This window comes from Protomyctophum parallelum, assembly GCF_964188405.1.
Source record: "Protomyctophum parallelum genome assembly, chromosome: 20".
Taxonomy (NCBI): domain Eukaryota; kingdom Metazoa; phylum Chordata; class Actinopteri; order Myctophiformes; family Myctophidae; genus Protomyctophum; species Protomyctophum parallelum.
The window spans coordinates 20,843,729-20,866,315 of record NC_139718.1 but is presented as its reverse complement, the minus strand read 5'-3'; the positions used below and the strand labels follow the sequence as shown (position 1 = coordinate 20,866,315).

The 22,587-nt window shown below is 45.2% G+C and overlaps 1 protein-coding gene across 1 annotated transcript in view; it reads left to right on the top strand.

The window, feature by feature from the left end:
- Positions 1-22,587, top strand: part of pacrg (PARK2 co-regulated) — a 191,487-nt gene that overhangs the window by 5,504 nt on the left and 163,396 nt on the right. The window contains exon 2 of the mRNA XM_083791936.1: positions 20,031-20,165. Coding sequence (XP_083648062.1) covers positions 20,031-20,165 — 135 coding nt within the window. The remainder of the gene's footprint in view (positions 1-20,030; positions 20,166-22,587) is intronic.

Below are 22,587 nucleotides of genomic sequence, written 5' to 3'. Positions count from 1 at the left end.
TACACATTTCTGTATGCCTCTGCTCCCTGTGTCCTACATGCTACATGAGAGAATACAAGCATGATCCTTTTAAAGACAGTGTATTGCACAGTTCACCTGAGAGGGCAAATCGATGCAGACTACACACACGTAATCCCAGCCTCAGCTTCAGTGTGGCTGCCGTGGTTCTGTAAGATTGCTGTTCCTAGCCGGCCCTGATAGACCGTTTCTGTACAAGCACACCTCATTTACCGTTTGCTCGGCCTCTGGGATTACAATTGAGCTGGGCAACAGCATTCTCACGTCCGTGTGTTCCTCCTCACCCCCCACCACCATCACGCCTCCTTCCCCCATGCAACTGATCAACCCCAGGGAAAAAGATGGAGACTCCATACTAGCAAACGTGACCTCCATATCTTAAGCAGTAGTATAATACTTATACTACAAGCTCACAACGTAAAACAACACGTTGTGGGCTTGTGGATTGGCTGTTTTTGGTGTGGGACACCATTGTATGATGGAGTAGGCTATAAATTAGGACTCTTATTTTCCTTGTCCCACATAGCATCATCCGTACTGAGCAGGTGGCTTTGCCCCCTTGGCTGTAACTCTCCCTCATGCTGTCCCCCTCTGCAGGACCGCTCTGTGCTTGACCTTTATTCAACCAGGCAGGTCACTTAAGCACACACAGTGTTTATTTACAAAGGTGGGCCAGCAAGAAATTACCCTCTTAAGGGAAAAGGGAATAGTTTAGCTGCCTGTAATACGGTTTACAAACATTCAATTCAAAGACACAGTAGCACATAGGATAAACATACATACATTTATACTATACTATACTTTATACTATACTATTTATACTATCTAGTTTTTTTTTATAACACATAATGTTATGTAAAACAAGAAATATTACATAGTCATATTTGTCAGGTGAAACAAACGCTGCATCTTTCCTCCTCTCCAGGTTGCTCATAACATTAGGCGGTAGGGCATTAATTAACATAATAATCGAATAGTCGACTAGTCGACTAGCAAAACACTAGTCGACACTGTTAATTGACATCCGATTATTCGCTAATATTATTTGTAATATTTTTTATGATTTTTTTCTTCTTTTTTTTTGCTTTTCTACAGCAGACATGCAGGCATGCAGCTGTGAGCTCGGTTGTTTTGTTGGTAGTTCGCCAACTTCAGTACTAATCCATTCCTGGCTGATTGTTTTCATATCATACAAGCCTACTGTACGTGGGTTTTGCCGTCACCCCACTCGTGTAGGTGTGGTGGGCGGCGTATCGGCGGTGGCACTAGCAGCAGTCAAGACAGTTTTTCTTTGGGAAAAGCATATGTGATATGCCTCATAGGCTCATAAGATCAATGGGGACAACTACAGTGTGTAAATACTTTTACTATTGGTGAGTTTATTACTGTAGTTTGTTCAACAAGTTAGATTGGAGACGTGTCGTCGTCCGGTACAGTAAAGTATAGCAGGAGTTCCTCCTCGCTCTGCCCAATAGTATCCAGTTTGGTGACAGTCAAACTACAGTAGCTCTTGCCGTGATTTCATGTTTCTTCATGCTTATCCAACAAAAGTCTGCGTGCCGCGTGTGGCATTATTAAAAACAAACAGCGATGCCGCACGATCATAGTTCTAATACGTAGCCGCAAAAGACTCGCGATGGAGTTAAGTAGTTGATCATCTGATTCATAGCCTGGCAGCCTGCTAGCTAGCAAACCTCCCCCTTGCTTGTAGCTCCTTCTAAAAACCAAACGAACTGTGATTGTAACTTGTTGTTGAACATTTAGGGTTGTATGAAAAACATCGCATGGTTCATTGCTCCAGTCTCCACTCTCCAAACATTGTGAACAACGTAACATGCTATGGTGCACCGTAGAACGGTCTTGTGCATAAAAAATAGCAGATCTACAAGCTCACAACGCGTCCATCCGTGAGTCATTGTGGACTTGCAACTTTGACTTGAAACAGCTGAGCTAATTTCGGCCAATCAGAGCGGCATTCAGCGTAATCTAGTAAGAGTGGCGACACTCGCGTTGACTCCCACTGTAACAATGGAATGCGGAAGTGCTCATTCTATCTCAATGGGATAGTTCCAATGTTTGGAACTATAGCCCATAGGAAGTGTGTCGCCACTCTCTTAGTACTATTCCACTCGGCCTGCATTGATAGTGCATTCACCGGCTCTGTTTTGCTTCGCTCGCTGGCTGTTTCATAACACGATGTTTTAATGCTTGATTGGATGGAATAAATATCATATTTTACCGCCGACTAATCGACTATAAATCGATTTTGATGGTAGTCGAGTCGACTATCAAAAATCACGTTTGGTTAATGCCCTATTAGGCGGTGTTATCAGATGCGCCGCTGCGGTGTGTGCATATGGTTGTTGGGTGAAATCGATGCGCGAGGCGAGGTGCGATGCGAGCAGTGACTCACAATTAATTTGTCTTAAACAACGATATTGCAGAGAGAAACGCATGCTTGGAGCCTTGGATTGGTCTAATTTATTTTAAATGATAAGCAACAATTGTTGCTTTCGCCCAATTGTAGCAGCCTTCATGAAAGCAGTGACGCACAAATACTTAGGCTTACAATAAATCATCCGACCGTAACAAGTAAACATAAAATAAAACATTACCTCTCAAATAAAAATATATATAATCCAGAAATCAAAATGGGCCGTCTCGCGGACCAAAAGCGTCTGCTTTTTTTTTATGACTATTCGATTCGTCTTTTAGTCTGTACATATTATGGATGTACGTGCATTATGGACAACCCAAAGACATAAGGCTCTGGCCACAGCTGGTGCTGGCGGAGGCATAACAAAACTGTAGAAATATACACCGCAGGGTGGAGAGGAAAAGGAAATCATCATCATCACATACAGTATAACAACGTGCCACAGTAATAAGATACATCAATGCATCATTAGTTACTTTGTGTATTATAGAAGGCTGTCTCTGTGAGAATGACCATCATAGTGGTCCGGAAGGCTGTTTCAGGGATGAATTTGTCCGCTCCTTCTTTTGCGCTTATAGTCAAAATCGATCTTCCTTGTCGTGTGTGGTGTGTGGTGTGTGGTGTGTGTGTGTGTGTGTGTGTGTGTGTGTGTGTGTGTGTGAGTGAGTGTGAGTGATTTGGACCTATAGAGTAGTAGGCTATCACCACTATAGACACATGTTATCCTTTCTGGTAAGCATTTGTGACCTGGAGACCTGCATTTCCTTGACCATTGATTCATCAATTGACCTCACACTGATTCATCAATTGACCTCAAAAACCTAAAATGGACAGAACATTGCTGACATGGAAATCTGGCTGCCCACCATTGGCTATCTTTCTTAAGACACGTGACTTGCAGGTACAGGGGTCAATGTACCGAAACATTACTTTGTCCATGTCCCTTTCATTGTGAATGCACTTCTGGCACTGCAGACGGGTCGAAAAGACACAGCAAATCCCCTGTTCATTTAAGTAAGTGGACCAGTACGGGTAATTTCAAAGACAGTCAAGGTCCATTTATGGCTATATGTTCCTCAGTGTCAGAAAAGGAGTCAAGTCGCAGTGAGTTAAACCTTCTTGTATAGCCAATTATTTGTATTATGTAAATCGTATTATAGTACCTATAGTGTACATAGTTCTACTTTGTTATTCAAATGTGTCTACTGATTTATCAAGGCACATGGTAAAGTTTGGTATCTGGCAGACGCCGAAAGGCCAAACTGTGAGGAAACTGATGAGTTTGTAAGACTACACAAGACAGTGTTCATGTACTTCATGCTCCTGCTGTCTGATATCAGCAGATAGATTAGGTTAATTGATGGTGTGGCTTTTGAGATGTGCAAATAAATTGCTGAAATCACCATGACCTTTTCCCCACTTGATGCAAAAGCCACCTGGAAACGGCAGTAGGATACAGAGAAGTGTTTTCCTCAGAATACTATCATGACCTTATAAGAGGTGATCGGGTATTCATGTCTATTATGTTTGCTCTCCTCGGAGCTTGCTTGACAACTATAGCGGCCTCTGTGTTTGTTATGTTCTCCTTCAAACCCCTGTAGCTTGCATTCTAATTAGATGGCTTTTAATGGAGACTGTTTATTGCTCCTTACAAAGCTCCATTTTCCTCTCTCGAGTTAATTAGGTCTATGTTATAGGGCAAGTAATGTAATGCAGAGGACATCTAGGCAGAGGCCTGTAAACGCTGCCCATTCCCATCAAAGGCAAGAAAACGCAGAGCAATCAAACATCCAAACACTTTCCTCTTTTTATGTTTTGGAATGCTTTCTGCATTTTCATCAGTAGTTTATTAGGACCTGTCCATTAGTCGACCACCCAAGCAACATATCTCAAAAACCTATGATTGGATTGGCATGGCATTTGCTGTTCACCTTCATACTTTTCGGAAAATTAATTCTACTGATTTAGGTGACCCTGTGGGCTATCCTGTAGCACCATCATTAACCCAATAAAGGCCAGGAACGTGGGATTCCATTCTATTCTCCTCCCCCCGTGCGTGCCGTGCGTGCATGCGTGCGTACGTGCGTGCGTGTAATGCGACCTGACCTAGAGCCATTTCCTGCGTAATCATGAGAGTTAGGCCAGGTTTCTGCTACACCCTACGGTATTCGTAGAGCTCTGTGCCTTAAGCCTTAACCAAAGGGTCACCATGCAACTCCTTGGGTCCAAACGGTTGCAAGGAGTTAATGCTAAAACCGCCTTGATCCTTTGGTGTGGTTTGGTCCATTGAATTCCATGCGTTGAGCTTGAATCACTAGGGACAACGTGCGTCAACAGGACATATCACACCACAGGGACAACGCTAAAACCGTCTCAACCCTTTGGTGTGGTTAGGGCATTAATCCTACTCCCTGCGCGCCCCCACTGGATGTATGACAATTATTGGCTTTGTGTGTGTTCCCATCCAGACTGCAGTGTATCTTTGACCAAATGATCCTGCCAACCAGAAACTTTAAAGTACTACCTTCTCTTGCAAGATTTGGGTGTTTCACCCAGGGACTGGACCTAATTTGCCTATCCCTGACCGTAACCTTAACCTCACAAAAACTATGCCTAAACCTAACCTTAACCTCACAGAAACTATGCCTTAACCTCAAAATATGAGAGCGTTTGACCATTTCAGCACCATGGACAGAGACACAATGACATGCTGTGCTAACTGCTGGTCATATTTCTACACACACACACACACACACACACACACACACACACACAGAATGTATTGTCTCCCAGCTTTCCAGAAAGTAATAGCAAATGCTCGATAGTGGGCTCGATAAGGACCTGTCTCGATAAGCCTGCTCGATAAATCAAAAAATTACGAGCTCCATCCCTACAGTTAAGTTGACCAAAGTTTGGCGAAAGCTGCTGCTAGCACACACTAGCTGCTGCTATACACACTTGCCCCCTCCAAACATCTCTGGAGTGTGGAGGAAGTTTTATTTTCATTTGATCGGTTCGCCATTATCCATTAGTGTTTGTCGGTTACCAACGGCTAACGATTATCGGTTTGCCAGCCCTAGATGGTACTGTATAACTTTGGAAATTCACATGCATAGTGATTATTTTGATGACTAATTTAATTGCTTTCACAACTATACTGTAGCTTAAGATATTGTAAGACATGCAGTCAACAACAACAAAAATAATATCTGAAAGGGAGTTAGGTCTAATAAGCTGGGCCTCACCATTATCACTTCAATTCCCATAAGACTGAGCTGACCTTGACAGAAGAGAATGGTTCCTCCTTAACAGTCTAATCTGTCGGTGTTAGGCATGCATCGCACATACAACTCTGGCGTGTGCTCCACTCCAGGGTTGTATGTGGCAGATCACATACTGCATACATCAACATAATGGGAACCAGCGAGAGAAAAATCAATGTATCTGACAAACACTCCAGTACAAATCCAATAATGCCAAATGGTGGCCTTTGTTGTTTTTTGTTGAAATCAACAAGGCAATAATATTGGTCTGACCTTTTGAATTTTGCTGACTAGCAGATATCCCGAAATGTATGGTCTGTACTTTTTTCAGGGCCAGCTACAAATCCTTGTGATGTATAGAAGTTGTAGTCTCAACATTTGTCAAAAAGTACAACTGAATGGTTGTGTCGTTAAACACAACTTGGGAAACATTCCAAATGCCTGCCGAAAAGAAAGAAAGAAAGTTTGGAAATTGCCATGGCTAACATTTTCTATTGGGGCTGGAGTAATATAGTGAAATGTGGGACTTTGGCCACATTCTGCATGTGACACTGCATTGCTGCATTGCTTTTCACCTGGAGCAGAATAAGTTAGGGGTGTAACGATACATTTTAACAGCGATACGTACAGTATGTATCACGATATATGGTTGACGACACGATACATGGACATTATTGGTTCATTGTTATGGCGATGCGATATGATTTAATGATTTTGAAATCAATAGTATTGTATAAATTGATTATTTCCATTCCAAAACGATTAGATACAGATTATTTCCATTGTAAAATGATACGATACAAAGTCAAACGATACAATATTTGCTGTTTACATGTCGATATACTTGTTGATACAGTTACTCTATCGTTACACCCCAAAATAAGTACATTTTACGGGCCTTGGAGATTTAAGGTGACGTCCGTGTTCTCTTTGGGATTCCACCTGGGATTATTATGCTCTTTAGCTCGTGCCTCTCGGACTCTGCTGAGTTAAAGCACTACTCAAGTCAAAGGCACAGTAGAGGCAAGAGCTCTGCTGCAGCAACACAATGAAGAAGTTTAGGAACAGGATAATCAGTCTGACTGGCGAGAAGTCCTCCAATATACTGTCAGAAATGATCCACATCAGGGCCCAGGCAACACCTCCCCTCATTACCCTCACCGTCCGGACATGCCAAACAAATTCCACTAACGACTGTTTGATCAACACAGCACACAGCATGGTAGGAGAACGAACGACCTGTTCACATCTCTCTCTCTCGTTCATTCACTCCCCATTTTCCGTACCCTCTTTCTTAAGCCAGCGGAGAACAAAGGAAAGCACTGAAGGAAAGCAATATAACCTCTTGGCCCTTATCTATCCCCAGAGCACACCGGTGCTTGTCTTGCCTCAGACACAGTTTGCTTGTCCTTTGAAGGCCCTCATCTCTCTTTGATTTCAGCAAAACGGTGCAGCGCTGTGACAGTTGTGTGACTCACCACCTCTCACTCTGACCCCCATCTCTGTAGTTGTTGTTGAGTCCAACTGGGGTTGTTTGGCCTGCCTGTTTGGCTGTCTGAATTAGGTTATTCCATAGCTGCTGGCGTGAGTGCTAATGAACATAGAGAATGTGACCGGAGAGCATACGGTAGGAAGAAGTTCTTTTCACTACAGTGGCCTCTGGATTCAGTGTAGTTATAATTTAGTCACAAGGTATTGTTAATACTTTCCCACAGACAGACTTAACCCATTTTAGGCGGGAACCCCTTTTGGTGTTAGTATTACGTTATGCTTTAGCTATTTAAAAATAGCAGATCTACAAGCTCATAGCGCGCCACTCGGTGGCGCGCTACGAGCTTGTAGGTCTGCTATTTTTGAAAAGAACGACTGACATAGAAACATAGCGTTTTCAGAAAGCTGTCATTTTCAAACAGACATTTTTAGAATCTGATCTCAGTTCAGAATGGGTTAATAAACCCCAGGGGAGTCCAGGAGGGAAAATTAAAAATATCGGAGTTGGAACCTGAGACCTTGACCAGCCCCAATTACCTGCTGAGAGCTGTTCATGAGGTGGACAGCCGCTGCTCCCGCCGGCGGGGGATTGGGGCTTAAGAGGTTTTAACCACTTTCAAATCAAAGTTCACATTTTCTCACTTACAGCACAAGCTCTCACTTACAACACAACGTATTGTGAGCTTGTAGCCCTACTATTTTGAACATTTTCAAACGCCAGGGTGAAAGTACTGTAGATAAGACAATCATGCCAGAAGCATGTGACTTGTGACCTCTGCTACGGTGATGACAGTGGGATTGGTGCCTTGGGGACTGATGCTGCTCTGTCACACAGCCTTGACTGATAGCTGTCAACAGGAATTGATGATGACATACACACCAGTTTTACTCTCACAACAACATCAACAGCCTGCCTACTGTATGTACAGTATGTATGTTGTTGGATCGATGGAAGGATGCATGGATAAATGGATGTATGGACGGACGGACGGACAGACGTATGGATGGATGTTGGAATAAATGGATGGATGGACACTGGACAGTATAGATAGATGATCATGGATGGATGGATAGGTTGATGGATTGGATAGATGGACGGACAGATGGACTGGTACTTGATAGTCACCCTGCTACTTGATAGCAGCAAATATCCTCCTCAGGAACAAAGTCGTTTTCAGTGGCACTATCCCTGTATACTCTTGGAATAAATAAGCTACATAGCAGGGGTTGGATGATCACCAAGTGCTTGGAGTTTGCCTGCAATTTTGCCTTTGCCCGTGTTCATTTGTGTGCGTGCGTGGGTGCGTGCGTGTGTGTGTGTGTGTGTGTGTGTGTGTGTGTGTGTGTGTGTTGTTCCTGGCATGTTTGACTCCCCGCTGGTTGGATGAAACTAGCTCTTCAGTGTTTGAGAGAGTCACAGGCAGCAGCAGGAAGCAGGCTCAGTGTGAGATTTGAGGCGACAGAAAGAGAAAGCTGCGTGTTTGCATGCATCTGGGGAGAAAAGTTGTAGCTCCCCCCCCTACAGAGGCTGGCTCAATGGACTCTTAGCACATCAAGAGGCATTTTATGTTGAAATAATTCCTTATTTATATCGTTTTTATTTGTCGTACAAAATGTGAGATCTATAAGCTCACAACACGTTAGGCATTATAACAGGCATTAGATGGACAGGGTGACTGTGTAGACTCTGTCTAGGGTGTCTACTGGTAGGGCTGTCATCTCAGTTAAGGTCAAGCTTCCGACCACGCAGGTCTCTCTCTGCATGGTCTGCTGTCTGTGAGCAAATCGCTATCGTTAAGTTTTTTTCTTTAACGAACAGCTTGACGGGCAGCAGGACGGATTTCCACAAAGAAGCTAACACTGGCATGTGATAAGACCGAGGCTGGGGTTCATTTTGTAATACATACTAATCGCCCTAGATAATGTTCACCACTGTTAAACAGTCTTGCGGTATCAGATTCTGGAACCTGTATCTTTTACCATGTGCAGTCTCCTTATCTCCCCCAGCCTTCCCTCACCACCTGAGGGTTGTGCTTGGTATAACTGGTAGAGAGTTGGTGGGTGCAGACTCTGCAGAGATGTCTTTTTCTCATCTCTCGTCATCGTGTCTGCAGTAGGCATGTAACGGTATACAGTACATTACGGTAATATTGTGGCAAAAACAGCCACAGTGTTGATACCGTGAGATTTCCGAGCTCCAGGTAATTTAATATGCGGTGCTGCCGGCACAACATTAAGATCAGTGTCAGTGAAGACAATACGTGATGAAGACGGTAAAGACAATGACGTCCGTCAGAACAGCTTTGCAGTCGTTAGGTCCATACTACATACATATAATGGACCCTTACGGGTCCATTTGGTTTTGTCGGGGTGTCAGAATTAACGGTGGATGCGTCCCACCACACGTGACGCATTGTCTAACAAACTTCAGGTTCCAAACATCCTGAAGTGTTCAATGATCACGAATAGCGGAGCACGAATAAGAACCTTCCGGTGGCTGATCTCTTCAGAATAAATGTACCCTTGAGACTTGAGAGTAAACAAAAACGATTAATTTGCACACACAAAACGGAAGTCTCATTTGTGATCGCGGAACGGAGGTCAAACATCCATCCATACAACCAAACTAACGTTAACTGTGATCGCAGAACGGAGGTCAAACATCCATCTATACATCCAAACTAACGTTAACTGAAAAGTCATTCTTATTCTGTCAGTACTGCAACTTTCTGACACTCCCTTTAGAGGCACCTGTACAGTCCCTACAATACTCACTCCCTTTAGAGGCACCTGTACAGTCCCTACAATACTCACTCCCTTTAGAGGCACCTGTACAGTCCCTACAATACTCAAACCATTCACTTGATTGGCTAAATATTGTTCTTCGAATAATGATACTCTTTTTGTTTGTTTGTTGATTGGCCTAGTAGCAAAAATAGAATATATGAAAAAATTATAATAATACTGTAAATCCCACAGTACATAGCAATACTGTCACCATACCGTACTGTAAAATCTCATAACGTTACATGCCTAGCTATGATCGGCACCCCGACCACTGCTCTGGGCGTATCGTGTAGTGACTATATACTATAGTCTGCTTTCTTCAACCCCACGGGGCTCTTACCTAAATGTCTCTCTGTGCTGTCACATCACTTCCCCATACACCCCTGACTGATGATACTGATGTCCCCCCTAATGGCTTGTGAGCTTCATTCACCTGCCTGTGTTGTCTACCTGCTAGCCTCTTCCCACGCATTCACCTGCTTGCATGCCAAACCAATGGTTTCCTCTTCCTCTCGTATTGTCCATACGCCTCTCTGTCTGTCTGTCTGCCTGCTGTCTCTCCTCTCGTTAACTGTCTGTCTGTCTTATTTGCCAGCATGTTTGTCCATCTGCCAGTAGACGTGTGCGAACCACTGCGCTGTAAAATGGCATACTCACAGTTTAGCATTTGGCTCCGTCACGCGGCTACACTCCGGAACCGCTCAAAAGATACTTTGGACATCTCTAGGACATTAATATTCTACAAGGTTCTCGTCAGTCATAAAGGCAGTTATGAGGAAGTTTATTGATGAAACGGAAGTAAGGAACTTAGTCGGTGAATAAAGCCCTGAGGATGTTCCGAGTCCTCTCCCAGCGCTGCAGCAGCAGGTAATATAGCAGTGGGTCAGGGCCATGGGTTTTCCGTGTGTGTGTCATTAATTTGATGGCCCAGCTCGGTATTTTAATACCTTCATGTGTCGTTACTGATTAGGGCCGTAAAGACGAAAGCGTCAGACCGCCACGTGCCCAGAACTCTAAATAGTCACGATCCATTAACTACTGTTCTCCATTCAAGTGCTTGACCCTAAGGACACACTGTACACACGTAGACACAAATATACAGACTGGCAAATGGAACCACACATGCGCACACCGTGCAGGCACACAAGAATGCATGCACACACGCCAGTGGCGCAGCCAGAAATGCGATTCTAGATGGGCCTCGCTATGGCTAGGTGGGCTGGCGCGCGCGCGCGTGCGTGCGTGCACACACACGCATGTTTTAATAATTTGTGCAATACTATGCTTCTGTAATAGTGTGCACACTGGGGACATTTGCTATCATCTTTCCCATGAACACTTTTTCATTAACTTGGTCTTGTTTTCATCTGTAGAGCAAATTGTTATGCTCTTAGGTTTTTCTCAGATGCATGCTAATTCAAGCACACAGCCCAAGGTGTGTGGAAAAAACATCATAAAAAACATTTATCATTGTTTTGTTATCAATCTCCCCACTGTCAATCCATGCTCTGGTGTGGCTCTTCTGAATTCACATTAGTTCTCTTTCAGCACCAATATGAAAGTCCATTCCAGAAAGGCTTACGTTGCATATGCATAACTACACACACCACATGGCAAGAGGCAATGGAAGATAATGTTTTATTCAGATCTGTCAAACAGTAGTTTGGATTCATGTTTTCAGATATAGGCCAATCTTAAAATAGACAAAAAGCTGCAGCATTGTACTAGTTTCTGACTGCTTAAAGCTGCAATCCATATATGTTGTGTCTCTTCCGATGGAGAGAGGTAATTGCAACAACATTATCCAAAGTACAATGCGTGTCCAATCCGATGCACCTTCTGCTTGACATTGTCAACCAGTAAGTGTCCTAGCGGTGACATTTCTCATTGGAAGAGTATAGGGGACAACCTCCAACCACTGCAGATGTCCTAGTTATTATATTCACGTATGGATTTGTCATTGTATTCGTTCAGAAAACTCCTGGATTGTAGCTTTAAAACACAAACACATGCACATGTATATATCCTCATTACCAATTTTCGACTTTTCCAGCATACTACAAAATATTGTAGATTTATTGTTTTGAACCATTTACCATTCCCATTTACATGATTAAATGGACTATACATGCACGGAACTGTACATTTATTTCTCCTCTACCTTTGTGTTCACATAAACAACTGCCCTGTATTCCAACAGATACTGAAACCCTGAGTTCAATTGAATTTAATTAAATTGTATTATATTGATTGGTTTAGGGCCAAAATACATTTCTGAACTTGTGCGATATCATGATCCATCCAGCTCTCTCAGGTCATCTCGAAAAGGTCTGCTTTCTGTCCCTAAAACCAGAGGAACAGAGAGGAGGGGGGGGGGGGGGGGTTGTTACGAGCAAAAGTAATAATATAGCAACAGTAAAAACATTAAAACTATAATACAGCAATAACAATTATACAAGTAGTTGCAATAGCAGTAGCGAGAACTATGGCAGCAATAACACAAATAGCAGGCACAGAGGCAGTATAATAACAATGAACAGTATATACAGTATACTGAAATGGCATAATAGTGTTGGATAGTATAGGAGCACAAACACCTTTTGTGGCACTGCCGATCCAACTGATATTCCCACATGTAGAGATCTCTGTTCTGGTATAATATAATAATATTGTTAAGATAATATATAATGGTGTAATATAAATAACACAGGCTGTTTCCTTTCTGCTCCCGTATTGCCGAGTGAAGCAGTGTGTATTTTGTGTCGACTGCTTGTGTTCAGACTGTGGTTTTCCATTCACTTAACAAGCAGTAGTAGTAGGGTAATATACCCCCCCCCCCCCCCCCCCTTTTTGCCGTGGTCCTGATTCATTGTGTGCCATCATCACCACTGTGGTTTGGTGATATGAATCAACCAATAGGGCTCTGAAAGCACACGACCACCCTGCTACCTGCCTGATATGTGGGCCACACGCAGACAAGATGGAGCACTCTCAGGGCATTCTCTCTCTCTCTCTCTCTCTCTCTCTCTCTCTCTCTCTCCTCTATTCTTTTCACCCTCCTCTCTCTATCTCGCTCTGCTCTCTTTCCCTTACACTCTTCTTTCCATGCACCCTAACTTGACTCGCGTCTCACTGGTTTATAGTCAACTAAAATGCATTTTGTCGGGCTGTGATAATGTCATAATGCCCGATTTATAATAGTGGATCTACAAGGTCACAACGCATCGCGATTCGGCTATTTTCGGAGCATGGCACCCACACACTATACCAAGCAAGAGATAATAAAGCAATAAGCCACACGGTTACCGTGGATTTTACAATGGCTAGAGGTGTAGGCAGACCCGACGCGTAGCCATTGTAAAATCCATGGTAAGCTGGGAACGTGCGTGGCTTATTGCTTTTCTAAAACGGTTACAAACATATAGCAATATTAACCTAATAAAACGATTTAATTCACCCACCAGACTCTCCACCAGACACACACACACACACACACACACACACACACACACACACACACACACACACACACACATGTAGTGATGTGCAGCCTGACCTTATGTGGAGAGCCTCTGTCTGTCTATCAGTCCTATCAGTCCCCAGCTAAATGATGGAGAGTTGGAAACCAAATGAGAGCGTAAAAAAGTTTTGAAGGGCGCTAGCCCCTCCTATAGACCGATTCACAGAGGGGTGCCCTGGGCGCGGCCATTACTGAGGTGTAATCCATGGAGCAGGTGCACCGTAGGCCAGGTGTAGCTAATCAGTGCTGCTGCACTCAATGGTACACCTCAGTAATGGCCGCACCCAGGAAACCCTCTGTGAATCGGTCTATACACAGGTTTAATGTTTGTCTTTAGTTCAATGTTTGATTTGTAGACACATTGACAATGAAGGGAAAATGTACGTCATAAGGATGCGGGAAGGAAAGCTGGCCGTCTGCTTGGAGGGAGTTTTCAATAACCCTTCAACCAGGAACAGAAGGCAAATACAGAGAAAGAGAGAGAGAGAGCAGTTGCCGTCACTGAGCCCCTTTTGCCGCCTCAGTAAACAGGTGATGCAATGCACCCACGTGCAGTCAGTGGTGCACCCTCGGTACCCCCCTCACAAATGCAATGCAGCAAAAATGCAATTTTGCCCCGAAAGGGGAAAAAAGGGGGGAAGTGTGGAACGAGGTAGATGGATAGACACACAGACAGACAGAGAGAGAGAGAGGAAAGAGAGTGATGCATGTTGGTAACGGCGAGGCATGCAGGGATGACAGTGAATTGACGGCCCCTCGCCAAACATCTATCACAGGCGTTCATGGAGGCGTTTTGGGCGGTTGTGGGGAGGGAGAGAGACATAGGAATGGAGCAATGGAGGAGAGCAAGAGATAGAGAGGGGGGGTAGAGAGGGAGGGAGAGAGAGAGAGAGAGAGAGAGAGCTGGAGGCTCGTGCAGCCTCAGTGATGGATCACCTCCACGCTGCAGCGCCCTCGCCACGCCGAACTCACCCCTCACAATTGATGAGCCACACCTCCTGTCTCCCCGTCTCTCTCACTCCTCTATCTCCTCCTCTCATCTCCGCTCTAACCCCTTCACCCCCCGTTTGCCTTATACCTCTCTCTCTCTCTCTCTCTCTCTCTCTCTCTCTCCATCCCACTGGCATCTCCTCCCATTCTCCTCTGTCTTCCCTTTTCTGTCATTCTCTTGGTCTAGCTCTCTCACTGCCATTCCAAGCCTCCCCATCTTTATTCCGTCTCTCTCTCCCCGTCTCTCGCTCTCAGCGGGCTGCGGGCCCGTGGAAGTGCCATACTAATAAGGTTAGAGGGAGCATCTCTGTTTCTGAGGATGACACCTTTATAAATGACAGGAGCCGAGGGGCCCTGCTGCCCGTGGCCAATCGCCTCCACATGGGGTGTGTGTGTGTGTGCGTGTGCGTGTGTGTGAGACCTGTGTGGGTCGGGTGAGGTGAGGTGAGTTTAAGTTGGTCGGAGTGGACAACAGCATTAGGAGGAAACGGATCTGCAGGCTGACTGAAGGGGATGGAGAGAAACGATGGCCCACAGCTCCTCTGACGACCGCTGCCTTGTTACGACTCCCTGATCTGACCACCGCTGCCTTGTTACGACTCCCTGATCTGACCACCGCTGCCTTGTTACGACTCCCTGATCTGACCACCGCTGCCTTGTTACGACTCCCTGATCTGACCACCGCTGCCTTGTTACGACTCCCTGATCTGACCACCGCTGCCTTGTTACGACTCCCTGATCTGACCACCGCTGCCTTGTTACGACTCCCTGATCTGACCACCGCTGCCTTGTTACGACTCCCTGATCTGACCACCGCTGCCTTGTTATGACTCCCTGATCTGACCACCGCTGCCTTGTTACGACTCCCTGATCTGACCACCGCTGCCTTGTTACGACTCCCTGATCTGTGCACCAGAGGCACAGCTGCAGACACTTCCACTCCTTTTATTGCCTTTTACACCTCCATCTCTCTTGGTAGCCTGCATGCCGCCTCATTGGAGTGGAGCTCTGCAACACTCAAAAAAATCACACCCATGTGAAGTGAGGGGCGCTAATATGAGTCTAACTCATGTTGATTAGGTGATGTAAAACAAACAGTGCCAGCACACACATTAAACGCCATTGACAATAAAGAGACAATATGACGTAAACGATACATTATGACGTAAAATTTCCCTTTATTGTCAATGCATTTACTTAACAAACTTTGAACTAAGACAAACATTAAACCTGTGTATAGGAGGGGCTGGTGCCCCTCAAAAGTTTTTTGAAAATGGGCAAAAAATATAGGGCTGAAATGGTTTGTGTGTTTTGTAACAATAATCTAAGTTTTCATCTAATTGTAAAGTAAAAGTACAATATTTGACTGAAATTTGGAAATACCTCAGTAAAGTAAAAGTACCTCCAAATTGTACCAAAGTACAGTACTAAACGACTGTTTTATGGCCACCACTGAGGGGCAGGGCCAGGATGTTATGTGTCTTCACCTGCGTGTGTCTGTGTGCGTGGGTAGTACAATGATAGGCTCCTTTGGTCTGTCTACCTTCTTTTTTACAGCATGGCTCCTGTGGGGCAAGGCGTCCAGAAGAGGGCCTGTCTCTGTCTGTCTATAGCATGGCTCCTATGGGGCAAGGCGTCCAGAAGAGAGCCTGTCTGTCTGTCTGTCTGTCTGTCTGTCTGTCTGTCTGTCTGTCTGTCTGTCTGTCTATAGCATGGCTCCTATGGGGCAAGGCGTCCAGAAGAGGGCCTGTCTCTCTGTCTGTCTGTCTGTCTGTCTCTCTGTCTGTCTATAGCATGGCTCCTATGGGGCAAGGCGTCCAGAAGAGGGCCTGTCTCTCTGTCTGTCTGTCTGTCTGTCTGTCTGTCTATAGCATGGCTCCTATGGGGCAAGGCGTCCAGAAGAGGGCCTGTCTCTCTGTCTGTCTGTCTGTCTGTCTGTCTGTCTATAGCATGGCTCCTGTGGGGCAAGGCGTCCAGAAGAGGGCCTGTCTCTCTGTCTGTCTGTCTGTCTGTCTATAGCATGGCTCCTGTGGGGCAAGGCGTCCAGAAGAGGGCCTGTCTCTCTGTCTGTCTGTCTGTCTCTCTGTCTGTCTATAGCATGGCTCCTGTGGGGCAAGGCGTCCAGAAGAGGGCCTGTCTGTCTGTCTGTCTGTCTGTCTGTCTATAGCATGGCTCCTGTGGGGCAAGGCGTCCAGAAGAGGGCCTGTCTCTGTCTGTCTGTCTGTCTGTCCTCTGTCTGTCTGTCTGTCTGTCTGTCTGTCTGTCTGTCTGTCTGTCTGTCTGTCTGTCTGTCTGTCTGTCTGTCTGTCTGTCTGTCTGTCTATAGCATGGCTCCTATGGGGCAAGCCGTCCAGAAGAGGCCTGTCTCTCTGTGTGTTTGTCTCTGTCTGTCCGCAAAATGCTAGACCGATCAGCAGCACCAAATATCTTGTGCATGCGGCCAGTAGGACAAGAAAATAAATCCCTTCATATTTGTCACATTATTGAGTATTCACTATTCATAACCTCAGATTGTACCGCTGTCCCTCCATATTTGGGCAAGAATGACATCAATATGATGTCATAGATCAGGTTGTTCTCATTGTTTCTAGTTAGTCTTTTCATGCGAGTGTAGAACTGCACTGCATGGCTGCTGTTACACCGTAAAATCCATGTCGTATTAATTTAACCGAGAGTGTACAAACTTGAACCAAATGGACCCATTTGTAGCATTTACATTTGCGTTGCCTCTCTCTCCTGGTCTCACAGAAGAAACCAACTCATACTACCGGAGAAAAGAACAAATGGGAAAAGACAAAAATAAAGACAAAGATAAAATGATGAGATTGGTGATGAGATGAGAGTACAGTTTCAGGCTGCAGCAACTGAGTCAGCTGGAGTTGATGTCGGCAGTGTAAATGAAGTCGACAGGCTGTCCATAGTAGAGTAGAACAAAATTATAACTAACTATAAAATTATAACTATCACTACCATGCTCACCACCAAGATGTAACACTCACACATTCATACTCTGGAATACTTTTCCCCGTCCCCTGTCCTTTGTGAGTGCTGTATAGAGAGTGACAGTGTGTCAATTCCCCTGTGGCTTCTCAGCAGCAAGTCTATAGTTTATTCTTGACCGCTAGAAGGTAAACTAGGTACAGGCTGGCATCGTGTCTCTCGTTTGGGGGATACTGAAACAGTTGCACTTACAGTAACACCAGTGAGATGGAGGAACACTGGCTTGTAAGGTGTGTGTGTGTGTGTGTGTGTGTGTGTGTGTGTGTGTGTGTGTGTGTGTGTGTGTGTGTGTGTGTGTGTGTGTGTGTGTGTGTGTGTGTGTGTGTGTGTGTGTGTGTGTGTGTGTGTGTGTGTGTGTGTGTGTGTGTGTGTGTGTGTGTGTGTGTGTGACGTGCATGCATGTGCATGCTGTACATAAGCGTATGTGGGTGTTATGGCTGATAATTGGAGAGAAAGCAGGGGAGCTGCTGTGAAGGGTATTACACCTTGGCCATGGACCTTGGCGGTTCACCTCGGCGGTTGTCATCATTCCTGGCCACTCAGCCAGTCAATACAGTCTGGGTTCATTCTGTCCTGCTCACTAGCCGGTCCAGCTCGGCCTATTTTTGGCCCTCCTGTGGTGTGCCGTGCAGCGTGGCTCAACAGCCGTCCGAGCTGCCTGGATATGAGGGCTTTGTTGCTCCAGCTTGCTGATACAGTACGCCATCTGCAAGCTTTTCCACTGCCTATTTCCGCCCTGCACGGACTGTGTGAGACACAGAGGAATGGCCATGACAGACATACAGACACCGATCTGTACTCTGTACAGTATACAAGGGCTCGTGGTTCATGACATCAGAGAGCATCATGTACTTGAGGACAGTTTGTCCTGAACACTCGTGTGAAGGTGTATTCTAATGAGACAGACTCTCACGCGTTGCAACTTGCTTATTCCTGATGAATGGGGGTTAAAACAATGTACATGTCCACAGGCGACAGGCGTATGGCCTAACATTTGTTGGAATGGATTTCATTTTGAATATAACAGAAGGGCTTATACTGTGGAGTGCCTTTTTATTCTCGTGGTTTACATGCATTGTTAGTCACAGACATTTTGTTTGCGTACTGTCTCTCCTGCAGGTACGCAAACTTGTGCCTATTAATTCAGCATATTATTATTCAGTACTCTCCGGCGTGGTAAACAAACGCTCCGAGCGGATCCATTTGAAATGCCTGCACCACAATCCCACGGTGCATTAAGACTGTTTAAATGCAGTGCAGAGAGACGCCCCCACTCCAGATCCCTTGTAATGGGTTCCTCTCTTTTCCTTTTTCTCCGGGGCCTTGCCGTGCTCACACCAGTTGCGCCACATAACAGGAGAAACTTGAAATGCATTATTTTCTGATTTGGTTGCCACTCCAGGGACCTTTTTTATTATTATTATTATTATAATTATTTTACACATTTTGTAAAATGTTTTTTCGTATTATGCAATAAGCAGGCAACACTACTGCCAGACATGTAAACACAAACTCAACCAGAACCCAAAACAACATAAAAGTCTCTGCAGTTGTTCTGAAGGGGACCTTCACGTCAACGATATACTCAGAAACCAGTTTGGCAGGGTTCTCCGTACCACTGCAGATACCAGTCCCACTGCACTCTGACTCCGTCTCTCAATGGGAGGTAATCTGAGGATTAATGGCAGTGACACATCTGCCAGTCATGTAGCAGTGACACGTCTGCCAGTCATGTAGCAGTGCGACACAGATGGCGAGGGATGCGCACGGAGGGGACGCAGGCTTGGAGATGATTGGCTCCAGCGATCTGCCGCTCGCCTGCCACAAGATGCCGTTACAAACCTCTAATGTATTCAATCACTCGCTGTCTAAATTCCTCAGATGTTGAAAACGTACGTCTCCGGTGCAACCTGTGGATCTTCAGTCAGTCGACGCATAGAAGAGTTAATTTGCCTGACACTTGGCCCTAATGTACTTGTTCCTGAATGAGTGTTCCTCCACAGCTGCTGTTGTGTCGTTTATTGTCACTAATGTGATATTAATACACTGTAGCAGACTCATTCCGTTTGTGCACTTCCATTTGACTCTAATGCGTTTGTACTGAGTTGGAGTTATTGTTTGAAAACTATTGCCGCCGTCAGCGTCTCTATACCAACATCACCACAACAACAAAAAGAACTGCAGCCAATACAGAGGGAGAGAAAGGATGATGCTAGCAATGCCTCTGGCAGTGCCTCTGGCGGCAGGGCCAACACACACACACTTTCACAGACAGTCGGGCACATTATTTATAGTATTTTTTGTAGTCTGTCTGTCTGGGTGGAGAGGAAGAACATTCAAGTCTATCTCCCTGAATTACTTTTAAGAAAATGGATTGGGAGTGATTCTATTCCAGTAGGACAAATCCCCCTTTGCTCTCGCTCTCTCTCCCTTTTTAGCTCCTTCACCACTTATCTCGTTTCTTGTCTGTATTCTATCTCCCCTTCCATGTCTTTATATATGTTTTGGTTTGCTGTCCATCCAGGTGGTGGGACCGCCTGCAGCAGGGGCTTTCCGTGAGCGTCCAGCCAAACCCACGGCCTTCCGCAAGTTCTACGAGCGCGGGGACTTCCCTATTGCTCTGGAGCACGACACCAAAGGCAACCGCATCGCGTGGAAGGTAGGAGATGGTGCTCTATGATGGTACTGTCGGCTCACATGGCCTCTTGCATTGTAACATCACCGACAGGGCTAAGGCTCTCAAGAGCATTAAATAACCTTTTAGTAGAAAGCACAAGACCATTGGGACCCAATTAGAAACTTGCAAATGTCCTTAAGATAGAAATGTATTGATATAATAACCTTTATATACTGTATGTGTAATATGCAAAATAGCAAATGGATCATGCATTGTCATTTTCAGTTTTTTACATTATCCCATAAGTTTGTTTAATTAAAATAAGGTGGGCAACCAAGACTTTACTAAGTCATTCACAGGAGAATATCCCCATCACTGGGCTCCACCTTGGCATCACAGTGGCCTTTGGAGTCCTTGTATGTGGGACGCGAACGCCATTCATCATCGTCATTAGCGGCTTCATCACAATCACAGCCAGGCCGCCGCCCTCATTATCAGGTGTCCTCAGATGCTTTCGTACGAAGGCAGCTTCTCTCCTCGTCTCTCGGTCCGCTGCGAGCTGCTATTGTGTAGGAGGCACTATGGATTGACTCTCAACTCTCAGCGAATCTATCGATCGCTAAGTAATATAATGTCAGGCTAGGCGTGTGTGTGTGTTTGGGGGGGGGTGGGGGGGTGGGGTTGCATGTTCAATCAAACACGCAGTTTGAACATGCAAGTCTCTACAGTGCTGTTAGGCCTCATCTGATGTGGTGTGTGGGATTTCTCCTCTTCTAATCACCATGTTGCTTTATTACAGCTCCCACTACACTGCCGGCTCCTCAATAATTTCCCAGCCGGCGTGCAACAACCAACTCTTAATGACATTTATACGAGGATAAATGAATCAAAGCAAATATGCCCTTTCCTTCCCCTTTCCATTCTTCAAAGGAGAGAGAGAGAGAGAGAGAGAGAGAGTGAGAGTGAGAGAGTCAGCAGAGCAAGTGAGCTTTCCTGTTAGTTAACTGTCTTTCTCCAGGTGAAAACATGGTGAAGGCATCTGTCTTCCATATGCATTAGTCATGTAAAATGTTCAAATGAATCTTTGCTTTTGCAAAGGAAAAAAACAAAAGAAATAATGACTTTCTTTTATGCCCTCTCCTGAAAAGGCACTCTGTAAATGAAATGTGCTGTGTGAAATTGTTGCTGTCATATTTAATGCAGCCGTTATGCTTATTGATTTTTTCTTTTGTTTTGTTCCGTGCCCTACATATACGATTTTTATAATTCTCCCAGACAGATGACTTTATTGCTCTCACTCTGTGACTCTGTGAGTCAGTCCCCACGTGAACAAATCACTCCATGGGCATTTGTGTTCCTGATGTTTAAAGCTGCTATAGTTCAATGCTTGTTTGTCTTATAAACGCACACACACACCTGTTTTGAAAAGCAATTCATGTCGTTGTAATTAGTCTCTTCCGAGCCGCTGTACTTGTAAATCAGTCCAGACAGAGGTAGACAGCAGTTGTGTGTGTGTGTGGAGGAGAGAGGAGGAGAGCGAAACCGTGATTGGAGTGCACAGGGGGAGAAGGCTGTTGTGTGTGTTTGCAGTGAGCTGCCCTCGGGGCACAGGTTCAACCACAGCAGCTCAGGATCAATCTCAGCCTGAGAGCTCGGCCTGTTAGAAGGGGAGTGAGAGAGATTTTAATATGGACAAATAAATACACTGTAAAATAGTGAGTGTCAATACAGGTCCATAAGGTTACATTAGTACACTCTCAAAGTTACACGGTTGTGTGTGTGTGTGTGTGTGTGTGTGTGTGTGTGTGTGCGCACGCATGGGTGGTTGATCGTATGCACCGGTGCATGCAGGTACATTTGTCCATTTAGGCGTGCGCGCGCCAGTGCTATTTCTGTGTGCATGGCGTATGGATAAGGATAAAACACGAAAGAGCTTCCGAGCTTATTTCCATTGTGATCCTTTAAGTGTATGTAAACACACACACACACACACACACACACACACACACACACACACACACACAAGACTGTTCAGTGGGGTGTGGAACTATAGGGGCAACTATAGGGGCATTGCAGTACTTTTTCCACCCCTGAGGACCAGCTGTAGGAGTAGCAGTAGAACACATGGGAGTTGACATAAAGACTAAATGGGCTCTATATGCACACAGAATAACTCTTCCTACTTCGGGGCCGCTTCACTACTTCCTTCGCAGGTGTTGCCGATGATTCCATTTAGTGTACAGTGGTTCTGAAACGTTTTCATTTCAAGGACCCCATAACTCTGAGTGTGTACAAATGGGAATTTGGTTTAATTTTTCACCTGCAGTCTCAGAGTTACAGACCCGTACGGGGCCATTTGGAACAGTCTCAGAGTTACAGACCCGTACGGGGCCATTTGGAACAGTCTCAGAGTTACAGACCCGTACGGGGCCATTTGGAACAGTCTCAGAGTTACAGACCCGTA